At 34.3% G+C, this 17,875-nt stretch overlaps 1 protein-coding gene across 2 annotated transcripts in view; it reads left to right on the top strand.

Moving 5' to 3' along the window:
• Positions 1-12,383: 12,383 nt before the first annotated feature.
• The window catches only part of PLSCR5 (phospholipid scramblase family member 5), a 28,963-nt gene continuing 23,471 nt past the window's right edge, over positions 12,384-17,875 (top strand). Inside the window, exons 1-2 of one of the 2 annotated variants that reach the window (XM_033201191.1) lie at positions 12,384-12,417; positions 17,172-17,314. In XM_033201191.1, coding sequence (XP_033057082.1) covers positions 12,405-12,417; positions 17,172-17,314 — 156 coding nt within the window. In that variant the 5' untranslated portion in view covers positions 12,384-12,404. Of the gene's footprint in view, positions 12,418-17,171; positions 17,351-17,875 lie in introns of both variants that reach the window. The other variant, XM_033201181.1, reaches the window with a different exon arrangement.

The raw sequence follows: 17,875 nt of genomic DNA on the forward strand, positions 1-17,875 counted from the left end.
CTAGGAGACTGGGTGACATGGGCATCTTGAGCATTGAGGGCCCACTTGATTTTCAGGCTTCTGAATATGAAAGTGAGAACAGTAAGTATTATTTTATTTGCTTTATATGTGTTTAGGCACAAACTTGTAAAAGGAGAAAAGTCAGAATAAAACAGGATTGTTCTTTTTTTTCTTTGATCAAGTAAGCACTATCTAACAAGATATGCTTATATTCGGGAGTGAAATTATAAAAATTCTTTCTGGAATTTAGGCTGGGTGACTAACAGAATGAGGACATTAAGGAGGCAAAAAATAAGTGAGATCAAAGACCTTGGTGCATCAAAAGCTCATTTCAGTGGGAGTACCAGAGGGAGTGGACCAGAAATAGAGGAAGAAAATAGGGCAATAGGATACCTGAATTTCATATTGTAGTAGGACTGCATTTATAAGTTACAACAAATCTAAGTTATAGCTATAAAATTATGTTTATTTAAATCAAGCCAAGGTAGAAGAAGAGACAAGATCGTTGGAGAAAAGTTAAGAGGACATGCAAATGTTGGAATCATTTATATGTACATGGAGTTTTCTAACAGTTAAGATAAGGGTGATACAGGCCTACCTTAGAGATATCACTGGTTCAGTTCTAGACCACTGCAATAATGTAAGTTACACAAATAATTTTGGGTTCTCAATGCATACAAAAGTCATGTTTACACTATGCTGCAGTCTATTAAGTATGCAATAGCATTATGTCTAGAAAACAATGTACATAACTTAAAAATATTTTATTGCTAAATAATGCTAACAATCATCTGAGTATTCGGCCAGCCAAAACCTTTTTGCTAGTGGATGATCTTGCCTTGATGTTGATAGCTGCTAACTGGTCAGGGTGCTAGTTGCTGAAGGCTGGGGTGGCTGTGGTAATTTCTTAAAATAATACAACAATAAATGTTGCCACATTGATTGACTCTTCCTTTTTCAAAAGATTTATCTGTAGCATACGATGTTGTTTGGTAGCATTTTACCCATGGTAGAATTTTCAAAAGTGAAGTCAATCTTCTCAATCCCAGCTGCTTTATCAACCAACTTTTATGTACTATTCCAAGTGTTTATGTCTTTCCAACAATGTTCACAGCATCTTCACCAGGAGTAAATTGCATCTCAAGAAACCTCTTCCTTTGCTTATCCATAAGAAGCAACTCCTCATTCATTAGATTATTTTATTGTGAGATTGGAGCAATTCAGTCCCATCTTCTGGCTTCACTTCTAATTCTAGTTCTCTTGTTATTTCCACCACAAGAGAATTAGTAATCATTTCCTCCACCAAAGTGTTGAACCCTTCAAAGTTATCCATGAGAGTTCTTTATTTCAACTGCTAATGTTGATATTTTGACCTTCTCCCATAAATCATGATCTCAATGGCATCTATTGTAGAATGGTGAACCTTTTCCAAAAGGCTTTCAATTTACTTTGCCCAGATTGGAAGCTAAGAATTGACTTCTCATCTTTAAGTATGAAAGTTCTATTTAGTATTTTCTTCCACTCAAAAGCTGTTTCATATACAATGAAAATCTATTTTTTGATGTAGCCACCTTCATCTATTATTTGAACTACATCTTTGGGAAAACTTGCTGCAGCTTCTACAGCAGCACTTGGTGCTTCACCTTGCACTCTTATGTTACGGAGATGGCTATTTTCTTTAACATCATCAGTCAACTTCTGCTAGCTTCAAACTTTTTCTTTACAGCTTCTTTATTTCTCAGCCCTCACAGGATTGAAGAGTTAGGACCTTGTACTGGATTAGGCTTGGATTTAAAGAAATAATGTGGCTGATTTGATCTATTCAGACCACTAAAACTTTCTCCATGTCAGCAATAATGCTGTTTCACTTAATTTTCTTCAAGAATGTTTCTTTGCATTCACAACTCAGCTAACCAGTGCTAGCATTCAACCTATAATGGCTTTTGACATGCCTTGCTCGGTAAGCTTAATCATCTCTAGCTTTGATTAAATGTGAGAGACATGTGACTCTTACTTTCACTTGAAGACTTAGAGGCCATTATAGAGTTATTAATTGGCCTGTTCGGCTTGTGTCCCTGAGAATAGGAAGGCCTGAGGATGAGGAGAGAGATGGGAGAACACTCAATAGTTGGAGCAGTCAGAATACACACATTTATTGTTTGCCATTTTGTAAGTTGATGATTCATGTATTTCAACAAAAACAGTTACAGTAGTCACATCAAAGATCACTGATCACATATTATCAAAACAGATACAATAGTAATGAAAACGTTTGCAATGTTGTCAAGATTTCCAAAAAGGGATACGAAGTGAACACATGCTGTTAGAAAAATGGCACTGATAAGCTTGCTCAATGCAGTGTTACAAACTTTAATTTGTGAAAAGCAAAAAAACAAAAACAAACAAACAAACAAACAAAAAAACGGGTATCTACAAACAACAGTAAAACAAGGTATTCTTGTATTGCAAATGGTGACAGAAAATCAGGATCTAAAATCATTAAGAAGTAAAAAAGGAATGTCAGATACCAGCAACAGAATGAACTTTGTCGTATTCTTACTATTTTACTAAACATTCTTGTCAGTATCTACTTAGGTAACTGTATGCACATCTACTTCATTATTTCTACTATTTGTATGCTATTCTACAGTGGGCCTCCATCACATTTTACTTTTATCCATTTTTTGTTATGAACACCTGACTTGCCTACAACTTCTCACTATCTCTAGCTATCTTGAGTGTCCTCTATGAGCCCATGGAAGAATTTCACTAAGGCATGCACCCTCTGTGTACCCACAAATACTGCCAGATTACACTCCAAAGTGGCAACACCAATCTACAAACCACACCAGTAAGAATTAGAATATTCCAGGAACTAATATTTAGTTCCTGATTTTGTTAGAACTGAGATGTTACTTTCATCTGTCATAAAATCATTGGAATCAATGATTTTTGCCCTATGTACAACTGAATAGCCTTCTCATAGATAATACATTGTATACTGCACAACCTGCAAAGCCATGCCTTATGTGTGAGCAAAAATTCAGAATTAGGAACCCAGCATGACTCCATGCGTTGTGTCTTTTGCTTAAAATGCCCCCACTAACCAGTAAAATGGAGCTACTGTGATTTTAAAATTTATTACATCACCAGGGTCACACTGATAGAATTCAAAAGTGAGAAACCAGTCCCACCAAGGTGTAGCAGGTCCTAAAAGCCATTGATGGGAAATTCCTTCAAATTTATTCCATTTTCTACAGTCCTCGTTTAGAATATGTACACCCATCGTTTGGGAAACACAATAAAATAATTCTTTTTTTTTTTTAAGAGTTTTTTTAAAAATTTTTCTTTTTTTTATTATACTTTAAGTTCTAGGGTACATGTGCATAACGTGCAGGTTTGTTACATATGTATACTTGTGCCATGTTGGTGTGCTGCACCCATCAACTCGTCAGCACCCATCAATTCATCATTTATATCAGGTATAACTCCCAATGCAATCTCTCCCCCCTCCCCCCTCCCCCCTCCCGCCTCCCCATGATAGGCCCCATTGTGTGATGTTCCCCTTCCCGAGTCCAAGTGATGTCATTGTTCAGTTCCCACCTATGAGTGAGAACATGCGGTGTTTGGTTTTCTGTTCTTGTGATAGTTTGCTAAGAATGATGGTTTCCAGCTGCATCCATGTCCCTACAAAGGATGCAAACTCATCCTTTTTTATGGCTGCATAGTATTCCATGGTGTATATGTGCCACATTTTCTTAATCCAGTCTGTCACAGATGGACATTTGGGTTGATTCCAAGTCTTTGCTATTGTGAATAGTGCCACAATAAACATACGTGTGCATGTAATTGTAGGTCCCTACCCTGTTCATATATCATTCTCTTCCCAACTAAGGTAACTAAATATCAGTCTGATGTTTGTATTAGTCATATGCCTGTTTTATTTTTTGAAGTATAGTTTTAGTATACAGGCATGCCATTGGTTTAAGCCATTTTAAATTACATAAAAATTGAATCATACTTATAAGCAGTTGTCTCTGAGTTGCTTTTTACATTTGACACCATGACTATAATACCTACGTTATATGCATGTAGCCATAGGTCATTTATTTTCATTGATGAATAATATTTCATTATATACATTATATAGGTATACAACTGTCTCATGTTTGGTAAATGGGCATTTTAGTTGTTTTCTATTTGAGGTATTAATGACCGATACTTCTACAAATAATTTTACATAGTGTTCATGGTAAAACTATGCAAGGTTTAAGCCTATACACCTAGAAGTGGGATTGCTATGACATAGAGTATGTATTTCTTCAAATATACTAAATACTGCCAAACTGTTTCAACAGTATTGTAGACATACAGTCAGTTGCCAGGAGTATATAAGAGCTGATATTGCTTTACATTCTTCTAACACTTGATATTGTCAGTCCTCTTAATTTTTGCCTCTCCATCTAGTATTTAATAGTAGCTTATCTAATATATCTCTATTTACTATTGAATTGGGCAGTGTACAGACAAAATCATATAAGATTTCATATGTGTAGAAATTATAATATATATATTCCATATATAATTATAAGCACATTTTTGACCCAAAATAGATACACAATAATTAAAGCAATTATTTCCAGGGAAAAGAACTGATGGCAGGGGAGAGATAATATTTTCAATTTTTATTTCTCATTTTACAGTATAATTAAAGTCAGTTTTTCATATTAATGTGCTACTTTTATTTTTAAAATATAAATTAAAAATTGAAGTTCAAAATTATTTTCAAACACTTATATTTAAACAAACACATAAAGTTAATAAACAACATGTAATCTGTCACCAGCCAAGTCTTTTGCTAGATCAATACACCAGGATTTTCATGTTCAATACAGTAGTCAATAGTCATATGTGGCTACTGAACACTTTAAATGTGCCGATGGCCACATGATGAAATAATAGTATTTTTAAAATAGTTGGTTAAATAAAATATATTATTGAAATTAATTTAACCTATTTCTTTTTTATTTTCAATGTGATTTCTAGAAAATATTAAATTGCCTACATTGCTTAGAATGTATTTCTACGGACAGCATTGCACTGGAATCTATTTAGTAAATTGAGAAAGGAATGACTAAGGCAGTTTAAAAAACATGTACATAAAAAAATGTACTTCACTTGAAACAAAACAGAATTTGATCAGTGTTCACAGAAAGTGAAATATGAATTTATGAATTATTTTGTAAATAAGGTAGGCAAAGATAATTTAGTGGAGTATTTATTTTAAATTGATTTACATGCATCTCTTTACATGCATCTTTTTAAGAATTTGCTTATTTTATACAATAACCCCACTGTAGTTTCATGTCTATATTTATTATCGATGCCATTCATTCAGCCTGGAGTGCTTGTGTTTTATTACTCTACTTGGCCCAATACTCGTACTATTTAGAATCAAGGTAAGATATCTCATCCCATAAGAAGTCTCAAAAACCGGCCGGGCGCGGTGGCTCAAGCCTGTAATCCCAGCACTTTGGGAGGCCGAGACGGGCGGATCACAAGGTCAGGAGATCGAGACCATCCTGGCTAACATGGTGAAACCCCGTCTCTACTAAAAAATACAAAAAACTAGCCGGGCGAGGTGGCGGGCGCCTGTAGTCCCAGCTACTCGGGAGGCTGAGGCAGGAGAATGGCGTGAACCCGGGAGACAGAGCTTGCAGTGAGCCAGGATCCAGCCACTACACTCCAACCTGGGCGACAGAGCGAGACTCCATCTCAAAAAAAAAAAAAAAAAAAAAAAAGAAGTCTCAAAAACTCCAACACCAGAGAGAGTGCTATCCTTTTCTTTATATTATACATATTTTAATTACAGGACTTTGTACATGTTATGCTTTGCATCATGATTATTTGTTTATTTATCTGCTTCTCACTGGACTACTCATTGCATTTTTTATTTGATCTTCTAGCCTCAAAACATAATACAGTACATGGTAATTCCAAAAGGCTCAATAAATATTTTTGAATTGACATTTGATGGATACCTCTTAAGAGTTATGGGTCAAAATGCCCGGTCAAAAATTTCATATAAATTGTGTGTGTAAATAAGGTACAGTAGGAATACGAATCTGAGGTAAGCTAAAAATCTCAAAGCCTAAATTTTTGCCATGTCCATTTGATCATTATTTACTTCTGCAAAAATATCTTAATAACACGTTTTCCAAAAATTATAGCTGTCTATATTTCTAGTCATACCAAAAATGCAGTTATATATTATATGTGTGTGTGTGTATATATATATGTGTGTGTATATATATATATATATATATATATATATATATTATTTATGACTATAATTTGAAGTCAGGAGCCAGACCATAGTTTTTGTCTATTTTTCAAAGTTCAAGGTCCAGGCATGGTGACTCATGCTGTAATCCTAGCACATTGGGAGGCTGAGGCTGGAGGATTACTTGAGCCCAAGAGTTTCAGACCAGCCTGAGAAACATAGCGAAACCCCATCTCTTAAAAAAAAAAATTAGCTGGGAGTGGTGGTGTGCACTTGCAGTTCCAGCTACTCAGAAGGCTGAGGTGGGAGAGTTACTTGTGCCCAGGAAGTTGAGGGTGCAGTGAGCTTTGATCATGCCACTGCACTCAAGCCTAGGTGACAGAGTGAGACCCTGTCTCTCTCTCTATATATATATTCTTGTATCAAAATTGTTAAGGAGGAAGACTCAAGCCAGAAATAATGCTTAGAGTGACATCTATTCCATCATTCTTTCAATGAACATTTCAGGAAAGCAGATAATGAGCCAGGACCTGCATTAGCAGCTTCTCTCCATTAGGCAACAACAAGGAAAAAAAAATTCACAAACAGCACAAACAGACCTTTTGCCACCAAACTTTAACCTTTCCTTCAGGGAAGCAAGATTCTACATGGTATATAGGACACATCCCACACTATTAGCCACTGCTTAGCAAAGCATGCCTTCAAATGCAGTAACATTTTCTCAGTGATCTGGCCTATAAATAGCACCAGAAGTAAACACTAAACATGAACTATTAAGCATAAATTAACTCTAATGTGTTTTGCCTATATATTTAATGTATATTTAATACAATAATTATCTCAATTTCTTGAAAACTTTGCTCTTGGGGGATCCAACCTCAGAGAAACTTATTTTCTTTGCTGGAAATGCAAAGAAAGTGTGCTGCAGAAACAATTTATACACACTTGCTGGCACTGAATTGCAGCTCCACTGGCTGTGCATGATATGGCTGCTGTCAATGAAGGCAGTTGTATGCAGAGCACTGCTGGGCTGTCGGCTGCAGCTACCAAAGGGCACATTGCAGTATTTTGGTGATATCTGAAGATGCAGACAGATGTTGGGAAGACAAAGTGACTACATTGAGCAAAACACAAGAACGAAGGCAAAGGTAAATATAATTTAAATAATGGTAGAAATAAAGAGATTTTAAAACCAGTAAAGCAATTCTTGGTGGAAAGAATTGGGGTCTCTGAAAATTGTTAATGTCTTCTTAATTCTTCCCTTCATCTACCTAGTAGCTCCAAATTCTTCTCTTCTCTCCTTCCTCCCTCTCTTCATCTCTCTCTCTCAGACACATACATAAACATATACTCTGAAGAATATCTAGATAAATAGTCGCTGCTATTTCACGACTCTGTAGAGGGCGATTTTCTGCTTGCAATTTCCATCTCGTTGTCTTGTAACATAGCCTAGAATGTTTACATGCAAGAACCTCTCAGAATATTTGCTCTTCTTTCTAGACTCTTTAGAGGAAAGTATCATCATGAACTATTAAAAGTTCATATTGTGGGTAACAAATCATGCAAATGCCAGAAGACAAAGGCACCAGTCTTGCTCCAAGAAAATGTATAAGGTTGAACATTTAAGAAGAACTTCTATAGATGAAACTTTTGCTTCTGCCTTGGACTTTATAATCTACTGATATATATCTACTATATCATTTGTCCCATGTTGTGTCTGTGCATAGAACTCCAAATTAAAAGTTTTTTCCATGTTACCTTGGTGCATGGAGACCTAGATCTATCTGCTCCAGAATTATCTTTTTCTTAGTTTCAGACAGACTCTACCATGTACCCAGGATTCTTTTTCTTTCATTCTAAAGAATGGATATTGGGTCAATATAATTTTAGGTAGGCAGAAAAAGAGGGAATTAAAAAATTATCTCTTATCAGAAGCTAAGAAGGGTGATACAGTTTATTATCCTCATTATGTAAGAAGGAATATCTTAATACTTTTTACTTTCCTGTTTTAAAGTAACAGATTAAGGAAAAATCTGACACATATGTATGAAACAATGAATTTCTCATTTGAATGATACATTACTCATTCTAATTTCATTTGCTTTTTAGGGAGGATGAGTTATATCATTTTATTTTCTGGAGGTAGTAACTAACTTACAATTTAAAAAAATTAAAAAAAATTGCAATATTGCATCTTTGTATTATGATACTTCACTAGAGTACATATTCCCCAGAGTGGAGTTCACATCATTAAACATCAGTATGCTCCACAATGTCATGTACATGGTAAAAAGTTAGTAAATGTTTGCTGAATGAATAAATGAATGAGGCACTGAATAAAAAGGGCAGGTTTAAATCAGATACTAAAAAATACACATTGATAGGAGATTTACAAAGGGTGAATAACTGGCTAATAGAAAAGCACATTCCCAGAACAGAAACATCCAATTTACATTAAGAAACTGGTGTTTCATATTTAATATGGTAGTTATAAATCATATGACTCTGGAAAAACTATTTATAGTATTTACTCCCATATTTGTTTTATTTCTATTATTTTTTATTTACACATACACTGTCTTGCTCCACAATGAATTTTACTACAGAAAATTATAAATACAGGAATGATAAGACTTAAGCATAGAAATGCATGCCTTAGGTGCTGCCTGGTTGAATTCTTATGTGGATTCATATTTTAGCAGATCATGCCAGTAGCATCACTGAATGAAAGGAGCTATTTATCACTGAAGTATAGCTAATTTACACACCATTCCCCACCTCTACAGTCACTTTTATAACAAATTATTCACAACATGTGCTATTATTCTTATATGATGCAGTATAAGAAAAGACGAAAAAAACACAAAGTGTTTTTGTTACCCAGATTATAATGTAATCAAGACCTCTGAATGCTGCCTTCTCATAAATGAAAGTCTCCTACTTAATCCTCTACTACACTGACCAAACCAGTATTGGAACTGACACGTGGCAGTAGGAACTCTTATCCACTAACATTAGGAATGTAAACTGGCACAAATACTTTAAGAACAATTCAGTGCTATCTGGTAAAAATGAAGCTCTTCCTACCCCGTAAACCAGAAATTTTATTTCTGAATATATGCCTTCAACAGACTGCTACAAATGTGCATAAGAATAATTGTTTTACATAATGGAAACAATTTAAATGTCCATTAAAAAGGCAATGGACAAAAATTATGTTCATTATATTTATAAAATGAAATAACATGCAGTGGTTTAAAATAAATGTAATTTTATGTATTAATATGAATTTTTAAAAGATATAATCTTAAGTGAATAAAATTTTTTAAAATTATACCTAAAATAATATTTATATAACTCAAAAAACAAATAATTATCTCTCACTCCATATATTTGCATATATATGTATATGTTTGTATATGTATATATGTATATAATTTTTAAGATATATACACTTTATAGTAAAGTTAGAGGCATAATAACTGTAAGTCCAGTAAAGTATTTCTAAAGCCAGTTCATCCCTGTCCTTGATTTTGCCCCAGACCTGTAAGATTATATCTTACTCCATTTTCCATTCTAGAGAATATTAGTCTTTGTTTTGATTCATAACAGACAACATTACTTTTCTGTCACTATATAGATTTAATTGACATTTCTCTCACCTTGTGCTGAGAGAAAGCATTTTGATGCATCTTTCAGACATTAAAATGTAAGTCAAATACTAAACACTACATAAAGAGTAAAGTTATGAACATCACTGGAATACTGAATGGACAGCTCTTTAGAAACAGCTGTGATATGTCCTGAAAATAGTCTATGGGCAGAAGGTAATTGTGCAAGAATTATGGTGAAGTTTGTTTCCATTTCCTTTTGGCTGAAACTGAAGAGAAGGGGGGATATCAGAGGCTCCTCTTGTTTCAGGAGGGACAGGACCAGAAAGGCAGATCATCCTGAGTAAATGAGCAAGCCCATACAGCAGAGCAGCAGACCAGTGGCTCAGGAGACAGCGATGACCAATAAGGAGTTTCCTAGGAAGAGGCAAAGCCCATTGACCCTATGGTTTCTGACATTCATGTTCAAGTTTCCTGTTTCTTACAGCAATGCCCTCGATGTGATCTCAAGCCTTGCGTACTGTCTGTTAGACATGCCACCTTGGGTTGCCATCAAGTGAGGGGGCCAGAAAAACCGCAGGCTGGTGGCAAAGTGAAACTGATGCTTCTTGAAAAGGTCAAGGGCTTCATGGCCCAGAGCCAAAAGGATGGTGTGACCATCTTGAGTAAAAAATGGTTGCCCTGGTTCTTCTGGGAAGGCCACAGGTGTTTGGAGAAGAGCACTGAGTACTATGAAGGTGAAGTTGAATGGCAGCAGCAATAGCAACAGGAGATAGGCCAGCTTGTGGAGCAGTATTTCTCAGCTGCGTGAACACACAGTGTTAGAACACTTGAAACATGTGAGAGTCCTATTAAACAGAGTTTGTGAGCCTCTCCTTGAGAAAAGTTGAGAAAAAGAGAGGAATGAAGGAAGGGAGATCTCAGGTTGGCAAACACTGAGCCTTTAAAAAGAAAAAAATACACTATTGGTATTGTCTTTGGCAAGACAGGGAGAGTGCATAAGGGAAGAAAGAGGCTTTGACTATACCTCACCAGTAGCATTACCAGGTTTGATGATCTGAAAAGCCTACACTGCAGATTAAATATTAAAAGATCCCATCAGTCAGTCATATGCCTATGTCATCATATGCCCATGTCATATATGGTTGTCCTTGGAGAGTTCACAAATATGTTTAAATCACTTAGATTTTTATCTTTATTCCAAAATTTTTGCTGTGTAGAGCAGTCAAAGTTAACTGGTGAATTATGACCACATTTCAAAACATCTTATTTGATAGTGTTAATAACTTAATTTTTTGCATTAACATTTTTCCAAATGCTCATGACAAACATTAAAAAAACTTAGGAAACATACAGTTTAATTTAAAAATACTAATCATATTTACACATCTTTTCTGCCAAACGACAACTTAAATAATGGTAGCTTTTTTCAACTCCAAACATTAAGAAATCAACAACAACAACAAAACCACTCCTCTTTGTCAAATAAGGAAAATTCAAACTGTTGGCAGTCTGCAAACTGTGAGATTGACTTTATAATTTTTCATCACCAGGTATACCTTCTGAAGTCTCACAACATCCATTTTAAGTCTCTGAAGTCTCTTAACTATTTTTAGAAATAGACACTATTGCTGATAACGCAATATACCCTGCATGTTCAACCTTTGTGAATCATACCATTTAGGGCAATTGACTTGGTGAGCAAAACCTGCATGGTCACCTGAGCAGCTGCATTTGGAAATACGAGCTGTCTAGTCAAGGTTACAGCATTTGTTTTCTTTCCTTAGAATTCAATGCAGTTAAATATCATCTAAATTTTGATTTGCTTTGCAAGGTTATTGAAGGTTTGTATATTCCAATGTCTCTGATTAATCAAATTCAATTAAAAATGAAAATAAAGATGTATTTTTATAATTGTAGGGAATATATCCTCTTCTTGTTTGTTTTGAGTTGAAGGGATGGAGATAAAGCCAAAAGAAAAATAAGAATAATAATGTTCAAACATTTTCAACATGTAAAGAATTGTATTTAGGACTGTCAAAAATGTACACGATAGGAGGTTTTATCACAGAATCTGGAATGGAGACTTCTAGAAATTAAGAAATACAGGATATTTCTGATATAAGACTGAATGCAAACGTGTATATTCTAAGAAATATAAAAACAACTTGGTAAAAAAAAAAAAAGACACTTAAAATAAGTTGTTGTGTGCTTTCCTTTCTGATTTTTATTATTTTTAAATTGTTCCTTCAGCCACCAAAGTTATATGATGGTTTCTGAACAGTGTTTACTTTTGTGACAGTTTCATCTCACTCTGTTGTCCAAACTGATAAAATCCGGAAGTCTAGAAACAGCAAGGGACTCCCTTCCTCTGTTATATGTAAGCCGACAAGAGGTAGACAAACACCTTCTGAAGTTTTATGCATGCTGCGTTTTCTCTCCTTGCTGCAACAAGAAAAGCCTTTGTTTTCCAACCTGGCAGACTTTGAAGAAGTGACTCAGACATCTTCATGGCCTCTAAAGGTAAGAGTAAATATAACCAACTAATAATATTTTTCATATATTATGACTAAAAATAAAGAATTGTGGATGTGTTACAACCAGTTAGATTGGTATCTTAAAAGCTGTCATTTGTCACTTTTGAATATTATGATTTTAAAATCCTAACTCCCAGGAGCATGTTGAGTTAAATTGAAAAACACTTTATCTGACAGACTGTAAAAGTTCAGATGTAAACGATGTTTTAGGTATCATTAATACAAACATAGTGAATTAATAAGAAAAGCTGCATGGCAAAGTTTAGAATGGGAACCTTTAATGCTAACCACAAGGACAGGGTGATATTTTAAGTTTAAAAGGATTTGAAGAAAACTTTTCACACAGAAGTCGGAAAGTGTTAAAGTATAATTTAATAATTTTTTAAAAATTAAAATTTTAAAAATTTATGTGGGTACATAGTAGGTATATATACCTATGGGATACATGAGATGTTTTGATACAAGCAGGCAATGTGAAATAGGACATAAAGGGGAATGGGATATCCATCACATAATCCATCCCATTTATCCTTTGAGTTACAAACAATCCAGTAACACTCTCTAAGTTTTAATTTTCCATTTGTTATTCAAATTATGTGATATAACCATTTATTATAAAGAATCTGACAGGTGTTATTATTGATTCTTAAATTTGATTGGCTAGAAATAAGTATTTCTGAATTATAAAGCAAAAATATCTTGAAATTTCCTTATGGTAAATTAAAGATAGAAAACAAACAGAAAATATCTACTTTAAGCAGGCAGATCACTTAGCAGACTTTTGGGAGTAGGATTGATGAGTTTTTTTCTCAAATTCCTAAAACTGCAAAAATATCATAACTGTTATCTTACTTTAAAGAAATTCTCAAAAGACAAGAGATGTAGTTGTTTTTAAAGTAAGCTGCAATCTCACTAAAAACACTTGTGAAACTGTATAAAAAATAAAATTATAATGTGCTCTCCTTTCATTGTCAGAATGAACCATTAAAGCCTAAGCTATAATTAAAAGTTTTAGCATGAAGAATTATGATTAGTATAATTGGTGAAAACCTTTAAAATTAATTACAAATAGGATAATAGGGCCCATCAGTTTGTGGTATCCTAAATTAGTGATCCATTCAAACAAATACGTATGCTTACTTTCTTCCTTTATCAAAACATACTTTTGGACACTGTTTAATATGAAACAAATGAGATAATCTTTCCATTTTTATCAATCTTTAATGTAGACCAGTCCCTCGGTCCCTCAGAATCACTGGGAAAGCTCACACAAATTGTAAAATATAGATGTGAAATCGCAAAATCATGAATTTGATATATGTCTCATCATTTTTTCTGTCTGAAGACAAACAAAAAACCTTGACAAATATTTCCTTTCATTTAAGACTGACACTAACATTTAGTCCAAAATACTTTGTCACTTTATAAAATAAGAGTTACAACAATACTGTAGCCTGCAAGGTAAAGAGTTGCAGAGTGTATAAAATATTTATAAGCTGGTTATACATTTTTAAAAGAGTAGATAGAAATTCAAAGCCAGTAAGAAATTCAAAGGTGTTCCTTCTTCATCTGGTGGTCTGAGTCTTTGAAGAAACTTGTGACTGGAAAGTAATATTATGTCAAAATATGATTAATCTACCAGGAAGCAGTGATGTCCCATAATGATAAAGACCCAAGTCTAAACTCAGAAGCAAAACTTCAGGTGGAAAACTGACCCTCCTTCTGCAACCGGCTCAAAATCTTTAATACATGGAGTGGATAAAACACCTATTAGAAACTTCATACTACCTAGGAGAATATAAGTGACAACGAAGCTTTCTTGTGAATTGGATACCTGGTTTAAGAGGACAAGTCAAATTATCACCATTATCTAAGTAAAATACTTTTGCGGATAATTTTCTTCAACTGTATATAAAGACTTAATTTATCACATAATGTTTTCTTGCCCAGTAACTATATTGGCAATTCCCATTTTCCCAGCGAACGCAGACTAATTGTACATTTCACACATTTCATAGGCAGATCAATTAGCACTACTAAACCAAAAGACAGTCTAAATGCCGGGTGCCATTAGAACTGAAGAGACATTTATGTGATCTGGAACCCCCTGACTCGGTAGAAATTAACACAATTTAAGAGCAAGTTGCTCTCAAACAGGGTGATCTGAACTGAGCAAGAGCTGCCTCCAAAGGTTGCTTCAATGTGAACTAAAATCCCAGAAGAAGCAGCAGGTGAGCTCAGAATACTGATGTCTCTCAACAGTCTCAGGCAGAGACTCACCCATACTCTACTCCTAAACAAAGACTTTGGACGTAATATCCTCTGAGCCTCAAGTACATTAATGCCCCTGGACCTGCTGTGAAGTCTAAGGCCCTCCAGGCCTGGGTGGGAATGTAGAGCGACTTGCCAAACCCTCCATAACCTACTGCATTTTGTTATAGCAAACACAATTTACAAGATAAAATTGGGGTAATCTGTGCGTCCCTTTAACAATTAAGTTTACAGTGAGAGAGAAAATAATAATCTTATACCAGCTATTGTTAGACATTGATCCGTATACATGGTTTTTAATTGAGAGATAACATGTGCAGTGAAGGACATAAAGAGCACAAAACCTAGGCTCCATGATTTTTAAAATAAGGACACACTCATGACCACCACCAAGATCAAGATACAGATATTTCTAGATTCTATAAAGTTCTCTTTCTGGCCGATAGCCATGCATCCTCCTTTTCCCAAGATGGACCACTATTCTGGATTTTATCATTGTGAGCTACTTTTCCCTAGATCATAATTTTGCCTCTATGTTTTTCTGAAAGTGATAATGGTACATTTCGCACTAATGCTAAAGAAAAAAATGTTTATTGTTTATTACCTTTTAATATTTTTGAGTCATTATTGCTATATTAATGGCCATTAGCTCTTCTCCCAAATCTGACATAGTGTTACATAGTCTTTCTCTGGGTTTACTTCTTAGGATCCCATTGAGGAGACATTCTCAAGAACAAGGGGAGGTCTAAAGCCTATATCCTTTGTATCTGTCCCAGATGTATGAGAAGTTCAGCATGGGGCTCCTTGTGGAAACCAAACTGCTGTAGTATTATCAGTAGGAGGCTGTATTTTAGTGGGGCCATTTGACAAGTTATTCCATTTGACCCTAACCATAAAGCATGTCTACATTCTATATATCACAGACCAGTACAAACCGAATGGCCCTACACTAATAATAATAAACTCAGTTTATTCTAATAACCTTAAGGTTAAATAAATAAATGAATGATTTACTTCATGAATAAATAAAATGAATGAATGAATGAATTCAGAATATGCTTGAGTTTTCTTAATGACGAGAAATTTACTACCACCAAAGGAAACCCAAATTCATTTTTAGAATTTATTTTTCACCGATTTAAAAGATAAAGATATTTCTTTCCCACCCCTCCCACACACACACATACAAACCTTCATGAATCTGAGAGTCATTGCTGAAGTGCGAACATTGCAATTTGCTGCTAATTATATAGATTCTACTTCAATTTTAGTATGTGAGTAATAAGAATACTTATTCAAATCTTTGTGTAGCTGTTATAAATTTCCTACTTGTTGTCAATGCAGAAGCAATTTCCTTGCCTTTCTCTTTTATATGTCTTTAGGACAATCCGAGTTGCTTGTCTTCATAATGGCCCTTCTTATATTTGAAAATACCTGTCACAAACCTTGCTTCACATCTATACCCAATCTAAAACAGCATAATGTGGATAAACTAACTGAATGCACTTGTGAAAGCTCTAACACTTTATTGATTACCAAACATGAGAAGAAAAATACTGATATTCTTTGAAAAAAATGATATCTAATGAGAGAGATATCCAAATGGTAGTTATGTGAAAAGAAAAAAATCATAGAAAAGCTATCATTTATATTTTTAAACAAAAAGGTCTTTGCATATACTACCTTATTAGAGGTTATACATAAAATTACACAGAGCAACGCAAAGTAAATAATAAAGCCCCAAATTTCAAAATAAAAGACGATTAAATTGTAACATATTTACCTGGCAATAATTTAGAAAACAGGTATCTTCTCTAAAAATTTTAGTCAAACTTTATATAATTATTTGGTTCTGATATCTTTTATATTTTGTAATATTGGGTGAGCTACAAAAGGATACATAGCTTCAAACTATTACTGGTTATGTATGGACTTATATAAATATAAATATACAAAAATAAGAATATATAAATATATAGACATATATTACTACGTATATATTCAAGTAACATCAATTTATATGTATAGACTTATATATGTTTATATAATATATAATTTATATATGTATAAAGTAACCAATAATTACTCTCCGCATTTTGCTTTGTATATTTATATAACATATAATTTACATATGCATATAAATATATATGCAGTAAGTGTATATATATATGCAAGTAATTATATATATACACACACATATACACATATGCATATTTTTTCTAAAGTCATTTATTTTGGCTAAATTCAACTTTTTCTCACAACTACTACCAGAAGTCTTCTGCATTTCATTTTTTGTAACTTAGGGGACAAGTGGTAATGGTAGTGAGTAGTGAAAATAAGGAAAAGGGCATTAAAATGAGAGGCAGGAGATAAACTATCCTATCAATCAAGAAGTAACAAATATTTTAAGATGGACTAAATAAAATGGCCTACATTTAAATATGGATTGGGATTTCCATTCTGTTGCAGATGCCCAGAACCAAAGAAGAGGTCTGCCTAGTTTTCTTCCTGGAGCTCCAGACCCAGACCAAAGCCTTCCTGCCTCATCTTCTAATCCAGGGAACCAAGCATGGCAGCTGAGTCTCCCTTTGCCAAGCAGTTTCCTGCCAACAGTCAGTCTCCCTCCTGGTCTAGAATATTTAAGCCAGGTGTTTTTATCTTTCTATTCCTACAGATATGGTCTACCCTTAAAATTAATACAAACTTTCTTTCTGACTTTTCAATCAAGGTTGAAAGACTTTAACCAATAATTTACTGAAGTGAAAAAAGCATTATAAATCATAAAATTGTAAAATATTAATTTTATTTATTTATACTATTTTTAAAAGTGTGTCTTATTACTACTTTTATCTTCCTTATTTATTTGACAGAATGATGAGACTAAATATTTTTGATGGAGCTGTTTAGCATGTTTATCCACTTGTTCATTGATCAAGGTGTCAGCAAATTTTTCCTCAAGAAATTGTCTAATATGCCAGGCATGGTGGTTCATGCCTGTAATCCCAGCATTTTGGGAGCCCAAGGCACGTGGATAAGCCAGGAGTTCCAGACCAGGCTGGGCAACATGATAAAACCCCATCTCTACAAAAATTAGCAGGGCATGGTGACATTTGCATGTGGTCCCAGCTACTCAGGATGCTGAGGTGGGAGGATCACCTGAGCCCAGGAAGGTC

This window comes from Trachypithecus francoisi, unplaced genomic scaffold (assembly GCF_009764315.1).
Source record: "Trachypithecus francoisi isolate TF-2019V2 unplaced genomic scaffold, Tfra_2.0 Lachesis_group0, whole genome shotgun sequence".
In the NCBI taxonomy this organism is placed as follows: domain Eukaryota; kingdom Metazoa; phylum Chordata; class Mammalia; order Primates; family Cercopithecidae; genus Trachypithecus; species Trachypithecus francoisi.